This window comes from Fundulus heteroclitus, unplaced genomic scaffold (genome assembly GCF_011125445.2).
Source record: "Fundulus heteroclitus isolate FHET01 unplaced genomic scaffold, MU-UCD_Fhet_4.1 scaffold_189, whole genome shotgun sequence".
Taxonomy (NCBI): domain Eukaryota; kingdom Metazoa; phylum Chordata; class Actinopteri; order Cyprinodontiformes; family Fundulidae; genus Fundulus; species Fundulus heteroclitus.
Window position 1 is genome coordinate 188,112 of NW_023396601.1, and position 22,604 is coordinate 210,715.

General features: G+C 40.6%; 1 protein-coding gene across 1 annotated transcript in view; it reads right to left on the reverse strand.

Annotated features, from left to right (window-relative positions):
* tenm4 (teneurin transmembrane protein 4) overlaps window positions 1-22,604 on the reverse strand; it is a 281,927-nt gene that overhangs the window by 166,155 nt on the left and 93,168 nt on the right. The window contains exons 4-5 of the mRNA XM_036129592.1: window positions 14,956-15,177; window positions 1,205-1,454 (exon numbers count right to left, since the gene is read on the reverse strand). Of these exons, the coding sequence (XP_035985485.1) occupies window positions 1,205-1,454; window positions 14,956-15,177 (472 nt within the window). The remainder of the gene's footprint in view (window positions 1-1,204; window positions 1,455-14,955; window positions 15,178-22,604) is intronic.

The window sequence follows — 22,604 nt, forward strand, 5'->3', positions numbered from 1 at the left end:
AAACCTATTTTTGGATACTGTTTCTAAATCTATATGGCAATGTTGCTGCCAGTTACATGTCAACGCAAAGCTGCTGTTGGTGCCAAACAGGCTTTCTTTGCACAGAAGCTCCAAATTCAAAGTAAAAAAAATTGACATGGTGAGAAATGGAAGAGGAAGAAAACTGGCAACACCTCTTAGGCTTTATCACCGTCACTTAAAGTTACTGAATTTGAGCTTACCAGCCAAACTCAAACCTGTTTGAGCTATAGTACTTTAATTACAGCTTTGACAAAACAGGTATCAATCCCCGTTCGGTGGCACTGTTACTGTGAGTGAAAAACTAAATTGTGTTTTAGAAGAGACCACCTGTCAAAGTGTAGACAGAGCTTGCTTTTCATGCCGGGGACATTTATCTCTCTATTTATCTAAAAAATAAAAAAGGACAGATGAGCATAAATTAACCAAAGGGTTTAGTCACTACTGCAGTTGGTAAAACTTTAGCTTTAATGTTACTGTTGAAGTGCTCTCACTCAATCCTAACCATCAAATCTCCAAAATGGAACGAAATTAATTTACAATTTGAGGCTTACTGCAGAAATGCTCCCAGCTGGTAGCCTGACAACCGCAATAACTGGCCTTTTCTTTGTAAAGACTATATAGCACCACAAAAAAAGTAGATTATTAGACCGAAGGAAATACTTTTGCCTTGGCATTCTTGACAATACCAGTCAAATAAATGCCAACAGACGTTCCCTTAATACTTGACAAATCTACTTCACACAAGAGCCCTCCTATTGAGAAATGTGCTAGAGAACAGTGTGCTGATTAATGTGAAATAGACACAAGGGCTGAAGTGGAGGAGCTATGAAGCCCGCACACTGGAGCCGGGGTGTAAATTTGCATTTTCCTAACATGATTATAATTACGCTGCAAGTTAAACTCAGCCGATTTGGCTTGGGAGTCTGCTAATATTGGATGAACGACCAAAAGCAGCACTTTTCTCTTGTTTCGCCACAGAAAGCGTGTCCGTCAAAAAAGTTTGGCCTTTGGTCCAAGCAGTTTCCGTTTTTTTTTGCTCCGCTCCTCGTTAGCTCTGCGGCAACGTAATATAGAGCCCGACAACATGAAAAGCTGAGTTCGACGGCAGAAAGCTTGAGCTCATTCCCAAAGATGCCAACGCGTCTTGCCCGGCGCATTGTTAGGGAGACAAGTTGCAGCGTACCTCGTCTCCAACGGGATGTTGCTGTTGAGGAGCCAGTTGTCCTGCACGCTGCCGGAGTCCTGGCCGCTGGCAGGACCCTCAGGGGGAGCAGAGCTGTCCGTGGGCGCAGGACTGGCGTTGCTCCTCGGGGTGTAGTTGCTCCTGTTTAACGAGTTAATAGAGGCTGCATGGTGCTGATGATTGGGCGAGTGAGAATGGGACAAGGGTAGCGGAGGCGTCCGCAGCCGGGAGTGATTTTGAAAGGCTCCGTCTGAAAGAACGGAAGGAGAGAAAAAAAGAAAAACAGCAAATAAATAAAACATGAAACAGAAAGCATATACCTGGAGAGAAAAAAAATATCCAGTTTTTAAATGATCACTTTGAGGAACTTTTTGGTCCTTTTCTACCTTTGAGGTTACCATCAAAGACCGACTCCCAATTTGTTTGCCGGCAGAGCCAAAATGCGACTGATCTATTGAGGTCCGCAGCTTCTAAAAGTGTTTTTGGCTTTTTGAGAAAAAAACCTTTTGGTGTTACCTTTTAAGCGTTCTCATAAAGAATTTGCAAAAGGTTGTTATGAATAAATTTTCATCCCCAGCAAAAAAAAAAAAAAAAAAGTGGATTAGGTAGAGTGGGAAATGCTACACAAAATTGTTGTCGAGGTATTTGATTGAGTGGGTGGAATCTAAAGAGAACTAAAAGTTTTCTTTAAATGTGTCTGGCATAAAAGTAGATAAATATTACTTTTACAGCTCATTTAAATACAGTTTGCACTGCCCGGAGGGCTGAACACATTTGGAAAAAGGCAACTAAAATAAGAGAAGCAGCAAGAAAAATCAAGCAACATTTCAAGCATATCATGAAAAGACAAATGAGAACTTGAGAGCATCAGCCAGACAGAAACGGAAGAAGCGCATTTGATGTTTAGCATATGGGAATAAACATAAATGACTGCAAAATTTTATACAAGACAATAAAAGTACATTTCTGAGAAGTTTATTTTTAAATTAATCATTAATCCAAGACATTTGGTTCTGGACTAAAACAGAGTCTTCTAACAGGATGGGTGTTGTGTTCAAAAGGAAATAACACCTTTACTTTCACTCTTTTACAATTTTCTGTTACACAAACACAACCAATTATAAAAGTGAGGCATACGCTTCTGTTCTCCCCCTTTTACCCTGGTTCCCCTAAATCAAATCCAGCCAACTACTTGTCAGCAGAAGAGTCACCCTAGTTAGTAAATAGAGATCGCCTGTGTGTCAGCATAAACGCAGCTGTCCTGTGAATCTCTCACAGTCCATCATCATCCATCACAATCCATCATCCGAAAATGCAAGGAATGCGGCAGAGCTGCAAACATGCCAAGACATGCCAGTCAACCTTTCCTGGCAGGCCAGATAAGGACAACATTAATCACAGAAGCATCCAAGGAGGTCACGGTAACTTTGAGGGAGCTGCAGAGATTCCACCACTCAGGTGGGATGTTTTGTCGAAATCCGATCTTAGCAGATGGCGATTGGTAAAAGAAAGCCATCGGAAGTCCTGTTTGCAGATTGCAGCACACCATGTGGGGACCCAGCAAACATGAGAGGAAGGAGCTGAGGTTGAATCAGACCAAAACTGAACCTTTTGGCTTTTGCGCAACAAGTCATGTGCGGCAGAAAACAAACTCTGCCCATCATTCTGAAACATGGTGGTGTCATCATGATGCTTTGGGGCTGGTTTACTTCGGCAGAAGGTAAGATGCTTAGAGTTGACGGGAAGATGGATGTGGCTAAATAGTACGGTACAGCTCAAATCACACCAAAGTGTTTAAACAGTCCAGTCAAACTCCAGACCCTAAATGAAATGGGAAACAATCTATAAAGGTAATTTCACAGAAACTTTGTGTTGTCCCAGAAAAATACATACAAATGCCTTTGCAAGACACTATACTGGGTGTACGTTCAGCTCAATCAGCTAATAATTACAGTTAACTTTCCTGCTGTAGCAGCGATGCAGACATTTTCACACCAGCGGTTTCGCTAACAAATTAACAGTGCAACTTACAAGCTCTTTTTAATGACAAACTACAAAGCTTTCACGTGACACATGCTTCAAAAAAAAAAAAAAAAAAAAAAAAAAAAAAAAAGGCCGCCTCCTGCTCATTATTCCTTCTAACTGATCACCGCCACTGTGTGCTCTGTGCCTCCCACTGAGGCCGGGGGAAAGCTTACTCAGAACAGACACGGACTAGCTTGATTAAACAAACGAGCCGGTCTCTTCCTGAAGTCGGCAAAGTCTTGCAAGCTTTTTAGGACACTTGTTCGGGTCAGGGAAGATTGTTTGAGCATGTCTTTCATTAGCAGTGTATGTTCAGCACACTTCAGAAGCAGACTTGAGGTGCGCATGAAGTTGTTTCACCTGCATGGAAGTACGTATCAACTGATAATCTGGCTAGAAGTGCCGAGCTGACTCGTTCTTATTTTGTTGTTTACAGAGATATGAACCCCCTAGGAGAGGGGAGGGTAGCCTCTGGACCCGTTCTCACTGTTTGATACTCTGCACTCCACAAGATACAAGACTGATGTCTTTTTGCACTCCGTAGCCATTTATTTCCACGTCTTCCAAGCCATTCATCAATCAATGAACTGCTGGCTTTACGCAGAAAGGCTTTGCTTTATAGCTTTGGGCCTTCCTTGTTTGTCAGATATCCTCAGCACTAAATTGCCAATTTACAGCACAGAGGGAGCTTATTTCCTATAATCAACCCCTTCATTAAAGCAATAGCGGCTCGTGTCAGTCAACAAGTTTAGACACTCCAATCATATATATATATATATATATATATATATATATATATATATATATATATATATATATATATATATATATATATATATATATATATATACTTTTTTTGGTGTGTGGGGGCATCAAGTTTCAATACTATTCCGTTGCCATTGTTAAATTTTGGAACAGGGTCATCTGTGTTAACCATTTGCAAATAAGGCAGCGCAAAATATCAAATTAAATACACCGCATTAATCCCTTGTTTTCAAACATAAACAGCATTTTCATGGTTTATCAGGCTTAAATTAAAAATAACAATTTTAGTTTTAGACCGTTTTGGACATTAAGAGCAGTAAGTCTCGTCTTTGTAGAGATGATTTATTACTTCTCGCGGATGAGACACCTAAAGTATACCAGTGTGAGGTGAACCCACACAGCTGTTGATGGCCTCCCTCATGCTCAGGAGGTCCCCGAAGCCATTCATAAGGTTATGCAAATTATTATTTTTTTTACAGAGAAGACACAGTTACACGGCAAAATCTATCTACGGGATAAATGTGTCCCCTGCTCCATTTTAAATCCAGGAGTGTGACCATCGAGCAAAAGCAGACCAACAGCTAATTCATCGCTGCAAACCACTTGTTTATTTCTGGGACCATGTACTCATTAATTGTGAATAGTTCAGCCGTAAGGTTAAAAATCCTTATGAAAAAAACACAAACAAAGCAAAAATAAATAAATTAATGAATTAATCGATAAACATTTACCATGTAATGTCGAGTATAAAAAACTGCAGGTCTCCAGCACAAGAAATGTAATTTATATTGCATGGCTGTGTGCACATTTGTAAATATCGCCGAATTATTGTAAATATGATTACTGTACCTTCTTATCCTATTAAAATTGCAATACATACTGATTTCTGTGCGGCATATTATCAAATTAGTAAACAGCAATATTATTTCAGCAATATTATTATTTCAAGTCTTAGCTTTCTTATAGGAAAGCTAAGACTTGTTTGTAATCAACTGTTAGTACAGCGTAACAGTGTCTTACAATTTTGTATTGTTATTTTGGAATACACATAATAATGCAGTTTAAAAATATATATTCTTTCATATGTCAAACAACATAGTATAAACTGAGATGAGAGACTCTGAGCTACATTTTGATTTAATGCTGAGAGTTTATCAGCAAGGAGATATTTGGTCCCCCCCCCTTGTTAGTTCAACCCTCTATTTTTTAAGCAGATTATTATTATTATTGCTGTAAGAAGTTTTGTTTTCATACATTTTCGACTTTCCCTAGCAGGTTTTCCTAGGCCTTTTTTTATTTGTTTGTGTCCATTTCCTCTCTGCTAACTCCATTTGAGGCAGATAACCACCCTGCTTGAATCTGGGTTGCTTGGAAGTCTTTTCTACTGAAATAGAGTTATTCTCTCCCCTGTCACCTACCATACATGTTCAGTTTTGGGGGCTTGTCAATTTATCCCTTTGACGTTTCACACCTACCAGACTGTACTCTCCACAGGAGCCCTTTTTACCCGCTTTGACAACCTATGATTTAAAATAAAATTCTATATCCTACTCATAAGTTGCTGTGAGAAAATGTGTTTACATGACTAAATGGAAAGTGGGGCAGGCCACTGCCGTTCTGTTGGGTCACTTGCCTTTGCACACATGGAACTTTAATGCCATTCATTTTTCCTGCAAACGCTTTCAATATCTTGCTGATACATCCTGTGCAGCTGTAAGCGCTCCAAGTCTTGGCAGTCTACAAAGTTTAAAAAGGGTTTTAATGGTCATTTTCGGCATTCTGCCAGGAAAGCATTTATGAGGTCAGACACTGATGTTGGACACAATGGCCTGGCTCACAGTCCCACACATATTCATCCCAAATTTGCTATACCGGATTGAAGTCAGCACTAATAATAATAATAATAGGCTAATAATAATTATGTCATTGAAAAATGTACATTCCAATTAAATTTGTGTTCAGCATTTAACTCAACCCATAGGGAGCAGTGGGCTGCCACTATGTGGCGCAAAGTTGTGAGCATGAAATTGTCCAAAACATTTTGGCATGCTAAAGGATTAAGAGCTAATTTTTACTGTAACTAACTTTGCTTTATGTATTGGATTTTTACTAAATCCAGTCATGCAAATACCACGCTCCTGGCCAAACCTGTTGACTGAATTGACAGACAAAGAGGTACGATTCAGCCCCCCAGAAAATTCAGCTCAAAATTCCAGCGGTGGCATGCTTTACATCCTGCATCCAACGCTTTCCATTGCACTTTGTGAAGTAAGGCTTGGTTGCTTCTGCTAAGCCATGAAAACCCATTCCATGAAACTCTGTGTACTGCTCTCCAGCTGCTCTGCAGAACGTTGGCAAACTCTGTCCACCATGCGTCTCAGCATCTGTGTGTACCCTGCTCTGTGGATTTATGTGGCTGTCGTGGCTGAGTTGCTGTCGTTCCACCTCCAGCTTGCTGTAACACCATTACAGTAACACCATTGAAAGTGGAATAGTTAGTACAGAGGGCATATCCAGACTAGATTTATTGTGCAGGTGTCATCCTACCGAGAATTAATCAGAAACCATGCAGCATTTTAAGGCGCAAAAATTGTTTATACCAACAGCCTGCCTTAAAATCTTACTGCCTGTGCAACACGAGATGCTGGTCAACTTGGCTGATTTGCAGACATCCACCATGACAATGGCGACACACAGCTTATAATTTAACAAAAAAACAACACAACGGTAATTGTGATCGAAATTCCCAGTCTGACAGCGTGCAAACTTGTCCTTGTCCTGCAATACACATTTTCCCACAGCCAGGTAAATACATGCTGCATGCTGAAACTGAGTATACATCAAAAATAAAAAGGAATGAGGAATAAAAGTGTTTGTGGTACAAAACACAGGGCAGCACGCCCCGCGCTGATGTGGTGATTCAGCAACAATTATTCACTACTATCCAAGGAATAGAAGAGGAGAAAAAAATTAATGGTTTTCTATTGACCTGCTTTGCACAACAAAATTGCCAAGAAAAGGACATTCATTTGTTATCGAAAGAGACAGAGAATAGAGACCTTGCCACAATAGCCAAACGCTCACATCGCATTCAAAGCAGAGGCCTGATGATATCCATTCAGTCTGGGGAATGTGGGGGTTTCATTTTTCTTCCTAACAGATGCATGCACCGGTAAAGGCCTCCTGATGCTTTCCAAGACAAGTAATTAAGGCAAATCCACTTCATTAGCTAAGACCTCACCCCCCACACCGGGAAACAACAGGAATATCAGTCTTCTTGTAAGTTCTTATAATTGCTCACAGAAAATGTCCAGTCTGTGAGGAAAAGCTCCACTAAACAAAAGTATAGCTTTAAGAGATTTTTTTTTTTATTACAACAATATAACTACCAGTATCTTCCAAAATACCTGTAAATGTTTAACATGACGCAAACACGTCCAACTGCATAGGAAACAAGTCGGTGTTTGGCTGGTATAAACCCCTCCTGCTGTATGTATCTAATGGCTTTGTATTAATATGTTAGCGGTGAATTAGACTCAGTGGTAAATAACTGAAATGTGGAAACATCTTTTGACATTAACGTCCCAAATTGGAGAGGTAGTTCACATTTGTGTGCAAACACCCTTTGCTTTGCCAGTGCCGTTACGCCCTGCCAAATTTTCCCTTCTAAAAAAGGTTGACGTCAAATGCAATGAATGCAATGCAAACACCCAAAGCATTGGTCCAAACTGGAGACGCGACTATAGCGAACTACAACGACAGCGCGGCATGACTCAAAACTAACATTTTGGTTATGCAAAATTCATTTCTCTACAGCAGTCAATTAAAACATAAATAGATTTTATTCTTCTTCTTCCCTGAACTGCATTTCCTTCCCCCGATTTTTACAGATCAGCTGGAACAAATTATATGTAACTGAAATCAGCAATGGACTTGTCCTGGAAATGGTTACATGCATTGTAATCTAGCTGTAACTCAGTCTTGTGAAAGAAAAAAAGAAGAAGAAGAAAAAAAAAGCATTCAAATTCAATCAGATGCTTGGCTTCCAGATGTTAGATTTTGTAGGAGCACAATGCTATAATTTCCTCAGCAGGAGTAATCAACAACGACATAAACACCAATCAATAGGAAGCGATGCCAAAAAGCTGCTCGCAGCGCCGCATGATCCTCTGATCGTTTTAACTTTAGTTTAATGCTTGCATCTGTTAAACTCTGGCACTGCAATATTTCTGTAAAGGGATCATATTTAATATATTTCAAACTCAACACATGATAAATAACTACAATAATTGGAGGTGACAGAAAATCTTCAAGGGAAAATATTTTATTTAGTTATTTTTCTGTTTAGTCTGGATTCTTGACGTCATGTGACATTTTTTTTTTCTTTTTTTGTAGAGTCCAGGGGAATGTGTCTTCCAGAACAACACAAGTGGATAACATCCACGACGCAGACAGCCACATTTGATGATCTAAAGTGATAGGATACGCCCTAAACGTCCACTCAGCCCACTGAGGTGCGAGCCATTTGATGGAGAATTAATCGAAAGACATCCAGCACCAATAGAAATCAGGAGCTCTCGCCGGCTTAAGCCTCCTCCCACATGGCTAATCACAAAAGCAGAATTTCCAGCTGAGAAAGATTTGTCCATAAAAATACAAATATAATTCGTCAGGAATGCAGCGAAGCAGCACAGTGGCTCTGCGGAGCAGGTTTTCTCTGCAAGCCCCGCTGTTTCTCACGCCATAAAAAAAAAATTAAAAAATAAATAAATCTGAGGGGAAAGAGACATGTGGGAATTCTAGCTGTCTTCCAAAGAACCATTTGCGAGGTAACAGGTACCACAAACAACACACTTCCCGGCTCTTCAATGGTTCTCCCTTAGGGAAAAACAAGTTTGTAGAATGCAAATAAAACTTGATTTTTTTTTTTTTTTTAATACCAACCAGAGGAAGACAGATGTGCTGTTTTTGAAGAAGCAAAACAAGCTACCGCCAGGTTTCACAAGGAACACCAATTTATAAAAAGAAAAAAAAAAAAAAAAATTATAAAAGGGCCTGCCAGAGTTTTCGACCTAAATCCATTAAGACCGGTGCTGGCATATGTTTCACTCGGCCTTCCTTAGATCTAATGGATTTTCTGTCATTCTTTGAGCTCCCTTAGCTAGAACAAGACAAGTGGTTATGTATGCTCTGTTCTGTATGTCACTCTGCTACAAATCCATCAAGAGGCTGGAGATTTTGTTAGAAGGCACAGATGGTCGGCAATTATCATACGACGAAGGTGATGCATTTAAATTTACGTCAGCGGAAAGAAGATATGTAGGTATTCTGAATGGGTTACCGTGAACTGACAAACAGCCGGCTGAACGTAGCCGGACAAATGGCCTTTTGATTTCACTTCACTGGCAACGTACACTGGTTCACGACAGTGCTCGACCCCCTAGGACCTTTCACATTTTCCTATTTAACAACCAACAACGTATATTTTATTGGGTCTTTGTGTGATAGAATGGCACTGAGTACAGATTTTTCGAAGAGTAAAGAAGCAGAGATGTGATTTTAGAGAAATACATATATTGATAGTGCGCCTTTTGCTCTTTTACCCCTTGATAAAATCTAGCGCAGCCATAAATCTAGCCTGAAATGTGCAATAATTGTTGAAAGAAGCCCATAAGAAGTCCAGAAGCAACCGACTAATTTATATTCTCTTACTTGTACTCTTTTAATTTCAACCAACATCTTTCTCCTGACTGGAAGTAATATTAGCATTTTAAAGTGGCTCCGCTTGAGTCCTGACTTGATTGTGATAACGAATCTCTGAAAGTAGCGGAAGATTTTTCTGCAAATGTAGATAAACAAATAAATCATTTTCTTCAAAACTGACATCAATTTTATACGGTCTCTCTTATCTAATTGTCTGTCTCATTCCATTTTAGAAACAAACTATATGGCTGAAAAGCAAATTTTAAATTGTATAACTGGCAGTGGATTTTTTTAAATTGTCTAGGACTATAATGCATGTGTAGCAAATAAAATAACGTTCTAATAACAGCATCCGCGGAAACAAAACATGGTGGAAGCAGCATCATGCTGTGGGGAGTTTTTTCTTCAGTGGGGAAAAGAAAGACAATCCTGCCCTTCACAAATTTGGCCTTTGAGGAAAAGTGATAAAAAGAGCAAAAAATTAACATTTCGATCTACATTTAAGATGCTGTGTGGCCAAAAATCAAACACCAACCTGAACACAACATCCCGACCAGGAGACATGGTGGTTGCAGCATAATATTGTGAATATTTTCACCAGAGACTTGGAAGCTGGGTAAGGCTGATGGGAAGATGGTTGGAGCTAAATACAGTGTAATCACAGGTTAAAGGGGGCTGCAAAAGACGTGAGAAAGGGGTGGAGGGTCAGACTCCAGCATTACAATGACCTTATACATACAGCTGGAGGTGTAGCTGAATGGTTTAGCTCATGGGCTGTTAAGATTTTTCCACGACCCAGACTTTCTAAGTGATAATCTGCGGCACCTGGAGTTGACAGGGGCTGTCCATCCAACCTGAGTTTAAGATATTTTATTCAGAATTGGTAGAATATTCTGATTTTAGATGTGTAAAGGTGGTAGAAATTCTCCACAAAAGACTTGCAGCTGGAGTGTGTGTGTGTGTGTGTGTGTGTGGGGTGGGGGGGGGGGGGGGGGGGGCTTCATGTGCACGTCACACTAATCAGATTCACAGTTATGCACTACTAAGAGTTGTGGCTGTTTTTTGGCGATTATGAAATGGTTTACGGGTTAATAATACTCTTGCAAGGCACTGCACGTGCAAGAAAAGATGAATCTCCATGATCTCAAAACCGGAGTCCCGTGTGTTCAGAAAAAATCAGGGTGCCATGTGTTGCTCATGAAAATATTATTTAGCCTCAGATAGTTTTATTCCGCATGGTGTCTGCGGCTAAATTACTTTCTGGTGTGACCTCTTTTAACCACATTCCCCCCCCCACCCCGTCTTTGCAGACTCGGGGGGGATGATTAAGCAGTTCAAATGAAGACTTATTTGAATTCGCACACGGCTGCGTCCCCGAGCCTTCTGCTCAGCACAGCATTCCTGCTTGGTCAGCTGCGAGCCGCTCGGTGCGCCGGCCCTCTTCGCAGGGGCGTCCGACCGCACTGAAAGCCGATCCTGGCCGACCCCATGCTGCTTCGCATTAAGAGATGCTAATGCGGGGAGGCTGCAGTGTCTGAGATGTTGCGGCTCAGCGTGTCAGCGGGCTCTAACTGGCGTTCTCCCCAGGAAGAAGACCCTCAGAGAAAGCCGAAGGCCACGGAGAGACACATGCTTGACAATAGGACTGCAGGCTTCAGCGAGCAGCCTCATCAGCCTTAGAGGAACTACTGTTTAGTGTTCCCAGAAATAAAAATACAAAAAACACTCCCCCCTCACCCCACAGTAAAAATGCATATAAAAAAAAACACAGCAGCCTTGGAGGCTACTAATGTGAGTAATGATATGCCAACGAGAGCTTTCACTTGTTCAAAATCCACCAGAACATTTTAAGTCCTGCATTTGGGCTCACAGACGACCTTGGGCGAATGTAATCTGAAAAGATAAAAACCACCTGTTTTTTTTTTTTTTTTTTTCTTCCTGTGGAACGATTCCACTGTGAAGTGATTATTTGAGGCATGCATATTCTTCCCCCTTGTTTACTGACAATACAATTTTTTTTATTTTCTTTCCTGCAGAGTGTAAGCTACGACACTAAACATTTCTTCAAAGCCTGACTTGCATATCAAAGAGATCGGATTTTGAATTCTAGTCCTTTTTTTTCCCACGGTGGCTTTTAAATAGATGTTTTTGGGTTTTTTTTGCACATGTAAATCCTGCACAGATTTTTGACATGCATACATAATTCCAATTTACATTTAGGAATATTTTCTAAAGTAAAAAAAAAGGGAACTTTAATTCATCTGTTTTGTTAAAGTAAAAGTCTGTGGATCTGGAATATTTATTATCATTCCGGCAAACACATCCAACACCTCACTTTCATTTTTTTGTCACCTCTCGCTACTTTTGTGTCACCTTGTGAATATTAGATTTATTTAGCTCTATGTAACAATGTCACACTGAACAGTTTCCAATCAAGCCATTTCATTCTGCCGAAACAAGCCCTGATTGATAGAGTTATTTAGCTACATATATTATTTGCCACAAAAAGAATGAACGTTGTGCTGTTCACTGGAGTGAAAGAGTCGGGGGTTTTTTTTTCTTTCCTATTAATCAAAATTGAGAGATACCCAGAATAGAATAAACAAAGTTACCCAGCTTGCTGAATAGTTGGATGAGGGGCTGAAGATGCAGGGGAAAAAAGACATACAGAGAAAGCTTATCTAACTTGTGTGGATTAATTGAACAAACTTGGAGACGCTTTGCTGTTCTTCTCCAAATTTTAATGAGAGTGTTACTCCCACAGAACAAAAAAAAAAAAAAAAAAAAAAGAGACAAGTCTCAAAATAAAACACCAGATTCCATTAGGGGTGTGATGAACAAGATGAGCTTCACACAACTTTTCTGGGAAAACTAAGAATCCAGCAAGTCCTTAGACTGGATCGACCCACCGATATTAAGTTTAATGATTTTACTTTACCATTGTTACCTATTAGGAAAGCGTAGCAGTATGTGCCAAGCCACACAGTGCTGTGCTGCACTTTGCCACTTACAAAAAAATCCTACAAAGCCCTAATGATAACCAGAGGTAGCAACTCGAGCTGGTGAAATTCCTCCTTAGTCGTCTTCCTGACAGCCCGAGGCTAAACTAAACAATCTACTCATGCAAATCGCTTTCATTGTTGTGAGAAAAAAAAAAACCTCTCCGCCACGGTAAAGGCCATACCCCTCCACCCGTTTCGCCTTAAGCCAGTCGTGCCACTGCTGGGTGACCACTGTGTTGCTGCAGAGGAATTAGCCGAGAGATTTGCAGTGGGATTAATAACTCATTCTGCAGGCGTTCTGAGAAGGCAGTCAGGGCACCTTGGAGTTTCATATAATTAAACCCTTTGGCTAGTTAACTTGTGAGCTTGATCAATTACTTAAATCATTTATGTTGTTTTAGGATTACTCCACCAGCAAAAGACTGAGGTAGCAGCTTTAGATTAAAGGCATCTATGCTAAAACACTGAGCAACTTTATTCCGCAAGCAAATGCTGACCTATGGGAAATTAGCCTCTCTGAATCTTTTAGATTTAAAGAAAGTTTATATGTCCGTCTACCTGGATTATGCACATGACTGCTTCTTTTAGACGTTTCCAGCTGTTTCCAAGCTTGACACAACATTTCAAATAAGTACAAGTTAGACCAAGTCATCAGTCAAACTGATCAAACGGCCATATATTGGAGTTAAATACTTTTCAATTGATCAGCTCTGATCAACAACTTTCTGGTCATCCATAGAGAAAGTGTATTTTGTTTCCCCATTTTATTGAAAGCATAAAAAAAAACCTCCAACCAGTTTTGGTCTACAAACTCAACAATCAGCTTTTAGGTTTAGTAAAACTCAGATAGAGATTAGAGACACATACCATGATTCATCAACAAGGATATTTAGGATGCAGCAATATGAAAATTTGGGCCAATATCAACATCCAATGTCTCCACCCCTCCACCCTCTCGATCATACACAGCATAATAATCCCCTCTCCCTCCCAAGACATATGCACAAATGGCAAAAAGATAGAAGTACACATTGGTTGATAATATCTCCTCAGTCTTAATTATGAAGACAATACCTGTCCTCTTAATTATGTCCTCATTATGAGGGCTAACATCTATCGTATGACATCTAGCATCAACGTTAAATGTTTGTGCCATCTCTAATGACAATGTTGTAACGACATTGTCATTAGAGATGAATAATCTGTAGCACTATTTTTCTTTCATGTGTTCTAGTCCTTGGGAAGAAAAATCGGAAGCGGAAATTGGTGCAAAAAAACAAACAAACAAAAAAAACAAAAAAAAAACAGCCTGATCGGTGGATCGCTGCAATTTTTGTTCCTCTTTAATTTTTCTCTAAAAGAGAGAGCAAAATAAGTCATTAATTAGAACTATTTCAATCTCTTAGTATTAGCAACAAGAGTCTGTTTTTTAAACTATGTCAAAAATGCATCTTAACTCCTTTAAAAAGTTACGGGAAGATGTCTGAAAAGCCTAAGTGAACCCAGAGAGCATCCTGCTCATAATAAAATCAGTCCGTTAACCCGCAGATATCATGTGTGACACGTTCTGCGTCCTACTTAGTAAACACGCATCTTTACACTCTCTGATACTTTTTTTGTCGACTGTCAACGCCGTGTTAGCACTTTGAGCTGAAATGTCATTCTGTCAGTTTGAATAAGCGTTAGGGTACCGGCAGGAGACTGCATTTCAACATAAATAAACAGCTGATGTTTTTTAATGAGAAACCACACGGGGAGTCCACAAAACTTCATTCGACACAGAGGGAAAGATGTTACACTGATGAATTTTGACACAAAAGACCCACACTGCAGCTGGAACGTAATAACTACTCTCCGTTTCTTATTTCCTGCGTGAGGTGTGAGAGGTTGCATGCGGGCTGTTGTTTCAGAGGGATGCTAGGTGGTTACCCCCATCAGCAGAAATTGAAACTGAAAAGAAATATCAGTGACAAATCTTTCCTGCTGAACCAAAATCGCCCGTCTCTTTGCTGTGAACTTTGCCCACCTAACTTCAGAGAGTTCTGCTCATTTCCTGAGGCTGCATATCGACTGTTAACTTTCCACTCTCTCGTAAGGTGCTTAAGTTAAAAAAAGAAGAAGGACATTATTTTGCCCACAGCCATCTGCACGGCCTGTAACACAACACATCCAGGAGCAAAGGAGGGGGGGGGGGGGGGGGGGGGGGGGGGGAGGCTGACCTCCAGAAAGCAACAGTAGTGTGAAAACCAAACTCACCATCAGCAGATGCAGCGGAAGGAGCATACAGGTTCCCTGAGCCAGTTTTAACTAAGAATGAATTGGGGCCAAACTCATCCTCAGAGTCAGAGTCCTGGGCTGGCTGAGCCGCACTGTTACCTAGCAACCTCCCATGGCTCCCATTGGCTGCAATGGAAGGGGGAGGGTATGGGAGCTGCTCAACAGGGGAGGAGGAGGCGGATGAACAATGCAGCGGAGGACCTGTGGACCACAAACAGAGACAACACATGGGGGGGAAATGAAACACCCAAACACAAGCATCATCACACCGAAGCAGAACCCCCCCCCCCCCCCCCCCCCCCACACACACACACACACACACACACACACACACACACACACACACACACACACGCTAGACTTAACTCTGACACTTCAAAAACAAACAGGGACACATCTGCCTTTGTCTCCGCCACCTCACCCCAGCTGGGAAGAACAATACAAACAACCAAAATGACTTTGAGAGTGAACAGAGAAGACATATGCCTGGCACCTCTTGAAAAAAAAAACAAAAAAAAAAAACACAAAACACCTTTTCAAGAAATTCGTCTTTGGGAAATAAAATCTGATTCCAACATAAAAAAAGAGGAAAAAAATATATATTTTATATCAAAGTGCAAAATGTAAAATACTACAGCTTTGTATATTAGCAACAGATTATTTAACTTTTTAACATTTATATTAAAAAGCTATTTTGTTTGAAGTTATCGTATACAGCACCCTCCAGTATATAAGTGCAACAGGGAAAAAATGTGAAGCCTTAAAATAGGTGGTTTCTTTGGAGCCTTGGTGACCCCAAGATGGCACCTTTTCTGCAATGGCCCAACAGTGTTTCATGGTGGAAAGATAAACTCTGGTCATCTTCCAGCATCGTTTGCAGCAGGTTAACTTCTTGTAAATGTTTCATTTCTTGCTCTGACTGTAAATAAGAGTTCAGGAGAGTAGCTTCTTTCTTGTAGTCAGTACTCAACTAATGCGGATCACCATGCAGCCGCCTTAAATGTTGGCATGTTCTTTTGTCTTTCTCATTTTGAAGAGTGGCGACAAGAAATTTGTCAAACTAGAGAAACAGGAAGTTGTAGACAATTGTTATTTAAAACATTGAATTAATTCATTAATTTGGTAAAAGTAAAATACACGTTGGAAAAATGGCTGATTCTGTCGCACCAACCATAGCTGGTAACAGGATACACTCTTTGGTGCGGAAGCAGTCACTGAGGGTAGACTATTCTAATTTGTAGTGCCAACAAAGTGAGTAAAAATGAAGAAAGAGAAACATGGAGATGTAAGAAGATATATTTTTTTTAAAAACGATATTTTCTAAGACACGTCAAAAACCTCTGTGATTTACTCAGGCATGAAAGCTAGAGAGAGCAAGACTTTTAGTAAATAATAGGAAGGCTAAAGTATTGCAAACTTCTCTGTTATATACCTTTAAACTTTCAACCTGATGGAACATCCTGAGTGCTGAAAATGCTGGAGACCTTTTGGAAATCTCTGTGTTAAGATATGTTCCAGTGAAAAGACACAGAGGCTCAAGTTTACAGTTAGTAAGCAGCTAAGTATCTATCATGGTAATCACTAATATAATATACAGTGACATCATAAAATGTCAACTGTGGCATAATTAACAGTTTTTACAGTACCTTTTTTAACAAACAATGGTCTCTCACACTGTGATTTGGCCAGGCTCCGGATATAAATAAACCTTTTGCTTACAGTAGGAAAGACTAAGTTGACTTATTCAGATAAATGGTCATAAAAACGTTAATGGAATTGTCTAACATTATTTAATTCTATTTCTACTTATTTTCATTTCAAGCCCCGTTTTGCAGGATGATTAATTTAGGTTATGCTGATACATGAGAGACTAAGTTGATTCAGGAATGTGTAAATGTAAACCATGCTTAGCCAAAATGTCTCGTTACAAGGGGGGTGTCAGGTTGCCCTGGCATTGAAGCGAACTTTGAGATCTTTTATGTGAACCTAGGGAGGTAAAAACACGACGACCAGAATAGTGATGTATTCTCGTGTAAGTGGAAATCTTGGCAGAAAGTGTTGGAAAAAGGCATGAAAATCATTTGAATTCAACAAGTGTCTGATTGCTCTGAGGACACTGTTTGGTTGTTGAGGGTTTTTTCCCCCTCCGCTGGTCTCTTATTTAAACATTTAATAAATCAAAAACGATCAAACTGAAACGCAAAGGTATGAAACGGCGAAGGGACAAAATGACCTCAATTTAAAGGTTGATTATTTTAAAAAAAAATTTTTTTTCTGTAAGGCTGGGCTAATAGAATATAAGAGGAATTTATTTGGACGCTTTTTTCTACATATTTACCAGGGGCTGCAATTATTTTTGGAGGGGGCTGTATGAATAATAATCTTGTTCACGTGGCGTTGAGCGTTACCCCCTTTGCTGTAGGGAGCCCACTTTGGTGCACATATATAGAAACCCTGCCGTAACATGGCTCTGTCATCTCCACATCAGTGTTCTGTCTCATCAGATACCGTCCCCCCCCACAACGATCATACTGCCCACCCCGACTTTAAAGCAGATCATAAATAATTTGCAGTCGTGATTATCAGCAGCTCCTGCCTGCCATTATAAAACGTAAATTTTCACTCTTTTAAGGCTTATTGGTTTCAATCTCACGCTGTTAGTCAATGGTAAATCTCCACGTAGAGCTCCGAATTAATGTGTGATTAACTTCTGAAGCGGCTCTGCACCATGCTGAAAATGACTCTACTTAAGTAACACGACTACGGCGCGAAAAAGCCATTAGTTCGGAGCTCTCCTGCATCTTCCCATCAGTCCCTCAGTCTTGATGTTAAAATTCCTGCTGACCCGACTGTCATTCATCAGAAGTGATGAATTTCTTCTCCTTCAGTAACGATCCCCGAAGAGTATTAAAACACGACTCACTGACTCGCATCTAATTAGGCAGCAATTAGTGATATTACCATATCAGGCGCAGCCCTACACAAGCTGTAAATGTCCACTGCCACAGAGAGTCACAGTTTGTGCTTTACATAAGCTTCACCAGACACTTCATTTCGTTCTCAGTTTGTCTAATGCTTAATGGGCACAGGGACACAGCGGCCCTGCTGTGGGTTAATGACCGTGACACTGCTGTTGTTGAATGTAAACTAATGTATAGCCAAGAGAGGAAGAGGCATTTTTACTGTCACTCCCTGTTTCCCTCGGATACATATCAGGCACTTCATTAATTTGTGTCAAAACAGCAACACTGCTGAATCCTCTCCACATCCCCGCATCTGTCGGCGTTAGAAAGCAACAAGACTGCTCTTCTTGACGCGAACGTTTCTTTTTTGTTCCCCCCACCCCCCACCTTTCGCAGAAACTGCTCATTATTGTGACCGAATAAAAAAAATATTAAGGTCCACTAAAAATGGGCAACGTCCTAACCTAAATGAGGTCAAGGTAGTTAAGTCATGCAGCCGTTGGTCTCGCACACAAAGGTTTTACTGTCTCCCTGTGTTTAATTAATGCTGCCTTGGCCAGTCCATGCCCAAGCCACGTGCAACCGAAGGCGAGACACTGTGTCTGTGCAGGAGGAGAGAAGATGGCCAGCGAAGTTTCTCCACCTGCCACAGCTAATTGCTTTCGCCTTCACTCACTGTATTACAGCTGCGAAGAGGAACCCTTACTTAGAAGCCCTTGGACCGTGCACGACTGCTTTAGTTTCTGACAGTTTTGGGAAGAGCCTCTAACTGGCTGTTTGGGCTTCAGGGTAAATACAGTCCTCCTCCCACTGTAGCTAGGGCCTTGATCAGCTTATTAGTCACCCAGGTGAATAAACAGACTAATCAATCTGACACCGATCTGTGGGCTAAAGGAAAGTCTAATGATATTGGAACATTTTTCTTTTTTCTTTTTGTTTACCTGAAAACAATTCAGAGATATTTTAAGCATTTAAAGCTATAGTTGGTAATCCTTATTATTGTTATACTGGGTAAAATGGTCCATCCATCCTAAAAGTAGTCAATACATTATGTATTCAGAAAAAAGAGATTAGAAAAATGTGATTTCTGTGGGAGCTGCAGGCCTGTAAAAACGGAGGAATCACCTCATCTATTGGTTGTCCCACATGCCGATCATTTTGACGTGCTCACGTAATGGCAATGCATGTTTCTTGTTAGTTTCCACTTGCTGGCTGCACACGTGCACTTCTAGTGTTTACGTATCCAGTTAGCTTAGCGGTTAGCTTCGGTGTTAGCCACTCATTGTAGCTCCACTGCTCTCACCATATACTTGGAACGTGGCTGAGAGCCACAAGAAGAAAACCACATTCAAGTTTATGAGTTAGGTCTTAGTAGAAAGAAATAAGACCAGAATGGATTCGGGAGATTTTTTTATGTGATCCGCTGAGGAGCAGAAGGTAGCGAGTAAGACGGTCTTGCGCATGCGCAGTTACTCAAATAGGGACTTGGGGAAACTTCCAGAAAAATCGCTGACTCTACCATTAACCAGTGTTCTTTTCTAGGAATTATATGAAAGAAGTCCCCATATTGTAAAAATTATTTGAAAATATATTTATATTTTTTCCACATACTACGAAAATGCCTCGTTTTAATGGCTTAAATTATGCAAGAAAGCTTCAAGCTATAAACAATTAAAAAGGCAGAGAATACGGATAACTCAAAGTCCAGTATGAAGTTTCTGACGGCTGTATTAACATGTTCAGGTTTATCAGTTTGGTGTTCAACCACTGTATTTTATCAAGTCAAAGTCAGCGCAGCCATTTACCAGGAAATGGTTGCATGCTTCATTCTGCTGACAAGCTTTATAGAGATGCTGATTTGTTTTACCAGCAGTACTTGGCAGCTCTCCACACAGCCAAAACTACCTGGTGTAATGACCACTGTATCGCTGTGCTTGATTGGCCACCTAACTGTCCTGACCATTAAGGCCGTACAGGATCCTTAGTATCATGAGAGACACCAGAAACAACAAGGCAGATGAGCGGAAGGCTGATTTTAAAGCTCCCTGAGCTTACTTAACACCTCAGCAGAGCCACAGGGTCATCACCTCCTCACCGCGTCATGCTGATGCAGTAATTCATGCAAACAGAGCACCAGACCAACTACTGAGTGCATATACTTACCATTACATGGGCATACTTTTAAGTGAGACAACCTTTCCGTGTTGAATAGTCCTTTTAGCATTTCAGTCTTATGTATTACTTAATTATTTTCAGAGAAATAGTTGTGAGTTTCCATTAGCTGTAATCCGTAATCTTCAAAATGAACTGAAATAAACATGGACGTATATGACTTATCTTTATTGTCATTCAGATTTCCATTACCAAATACATATTGTATCTGGACAAGATTTTGATGCAGCGGTTCAGGAAAAGTGCAGAAAATAAACAGCAGCGTCATTTTATTTTTTAAATTAACAGAATTGCAATAAAACTAACCTTAAAATATTAATGTGTATAAAAAACCTAAATATTGTGAAAAATACTAAGAATTGTAAACATCTCCAAAATTGTCTATAATGCACGTGAAAAGAAAGGAAGGTAGCAGTGTTACACCCCTAGGGCAAACCAGTAATCAGTCTTGGGGTTTGTGGTGGAAACCCCCCCCCCCCCCCCTCTCCACCGGAGGCATGGGCTGGAGGCTGGGGCTTAAATTGAGTTCAGCAATCTTATAGTGTAGTGGAAGAAGCTGTTGCAGAACCTGGCATTTCTGTTCCCCAGGCTGTGAAGTCTCTTTCCAGACCCCAGAAGTGAGAACAGTCTGTGGTGTGGGTGGGAGGTGTTCTTGGCTCTGGTCCGACAGAGTCTTTTTGCAACATCTTGAATCGGAGGAAGTGGTGTCCTGATAATTTGTTCGGCTGTCCTCATCACCTCTGCAGGACCTTCAAGTCAGAGACATGGCAGGCTACCAACCAGACAGAGATGCAGCTGGTCAAGATGCTCTCCGTGGTGCACCTGTAAAAGGTGGAGAGAACAGGAGGGGGAGAGGCAACTTCCTCGTCCGGCGCAAGGAGTGCACGTGCTACTGAGCTACCTTTGGTAGAGCTGTGGTTGGCTGGGACCAGGTCAGGGTGTCCATTATCTGCACCCCCAGGAACTAGTAGTGCTGACCCTCTCCCCTGCTGTGTTGTTGATGATTAAAGGTGTGTGGCTGGGTTGGCTCCCGCTGGAGTCAATGATGATATCCTCTGTCTTTTTAACATTCAGGACGAGGTTTGTTTTGCACCAGTCCACCAAGCCTTTCACCTCCTCCCTGTAGGAGGTCTAGTCATCATCACGGAGACAGCCCACTCTGTGTGTAATGGTTCTATACAATATAGGGGTTTTCCTTTTTAAATTGAATAACTGAAAGTTTTCAGCGATATTGTAATGTATTGAGATGCCACTGGAGATTATGTGGATTTGGTTTTACAAATGTGGGCTGTTTGATCACCATATTTTGACCATACTCAGTCAAATCAAATATAATGACCTATAGTGTGTCCCAGTAGTTGTGCAGTAATGCGCATGGGCAAAAATGCCTCTGGTGGCTGAGCTGCAGTTTTATTCCAGCCGGCTGAATTAACACTGCATGCGGTTCTCTACAACTCTTAGACTTAGACTTAGACAACTTTATTTGTAATTTTGTATGTACAGGGTGCATACAGAACAAAATTTCGTTGCATACAGCTTATAGGGGTATAGTCAGATTCCAGGTGGAATAAGGCAACATTGCAATATTAAGTGCAGCAGTGATCAAAATGTTAACATATGCAGGACAAAAACAGTGTGCCGTCACATTATGCAGGAGAATTTACAAACCATTTTTAATGTGCAAAATAATGGTGCAAAAAGGCATTTGTGCAAAAATGCATTTCCGTTGTGTAAAGGGAAACTAATAGTTCGACAGCATTGGTAATGCCAGATAGAGATGTGGTGGCGCAGATGTAAAGATGTGGTGCGGAGTCCAGTTTATAGTTCAACAGTTAGCTATCAGTGTTGATCCTGGCTAAAAGCAATGAAACAATATTTCCTTTGATGTTTTATAAAAAATATGAAAACCTATTTTATTGTATTATGTCATATGAGAGAGAGGTAATGACAGGTGGATAAAAAGAATGGGGTTGAATCATAACCTTCTTTATTGTCTCTGCTGCAAAGTGTTACTCCATCCTTTCCCATTATGGCAGTAAATCTGTACTTCTGCTGGACCAGCTTTAACCAGCTGATATTACATACAAGTCTAGTTCTGTTCAGTAAAGTTCTGTTCGTCATTACTTTCCTGCACTGTGACAACAAAAACAAGCAAGTTGGTCAGAATTAGTTCGTTGTTCTTATGCTGTTGTCTACGGTCCTATGCTGATGGTTCCCTGTGTCCAATCAGAGGTCTGCGGTCTCTCGCCTGACCCACATGTTACCACTTTGGCTCTGTTGAACCTAGACCAAGGTTGTAATAGAAATATATATAAAGTTCGGTTAGATGCTTACTATCTCCAATGCTTAACTTAAAAGAAAATACAGTAACATACTGTACCATGTTGTGCAAGAGAGTCTTTGAGATACCTACATTTAAATCTTAAGAAATAAGGTGTAGTCATGCTTTTGCACTTTCTAACATATCTCAGTAAAAGAAAATTGCTAAATTAA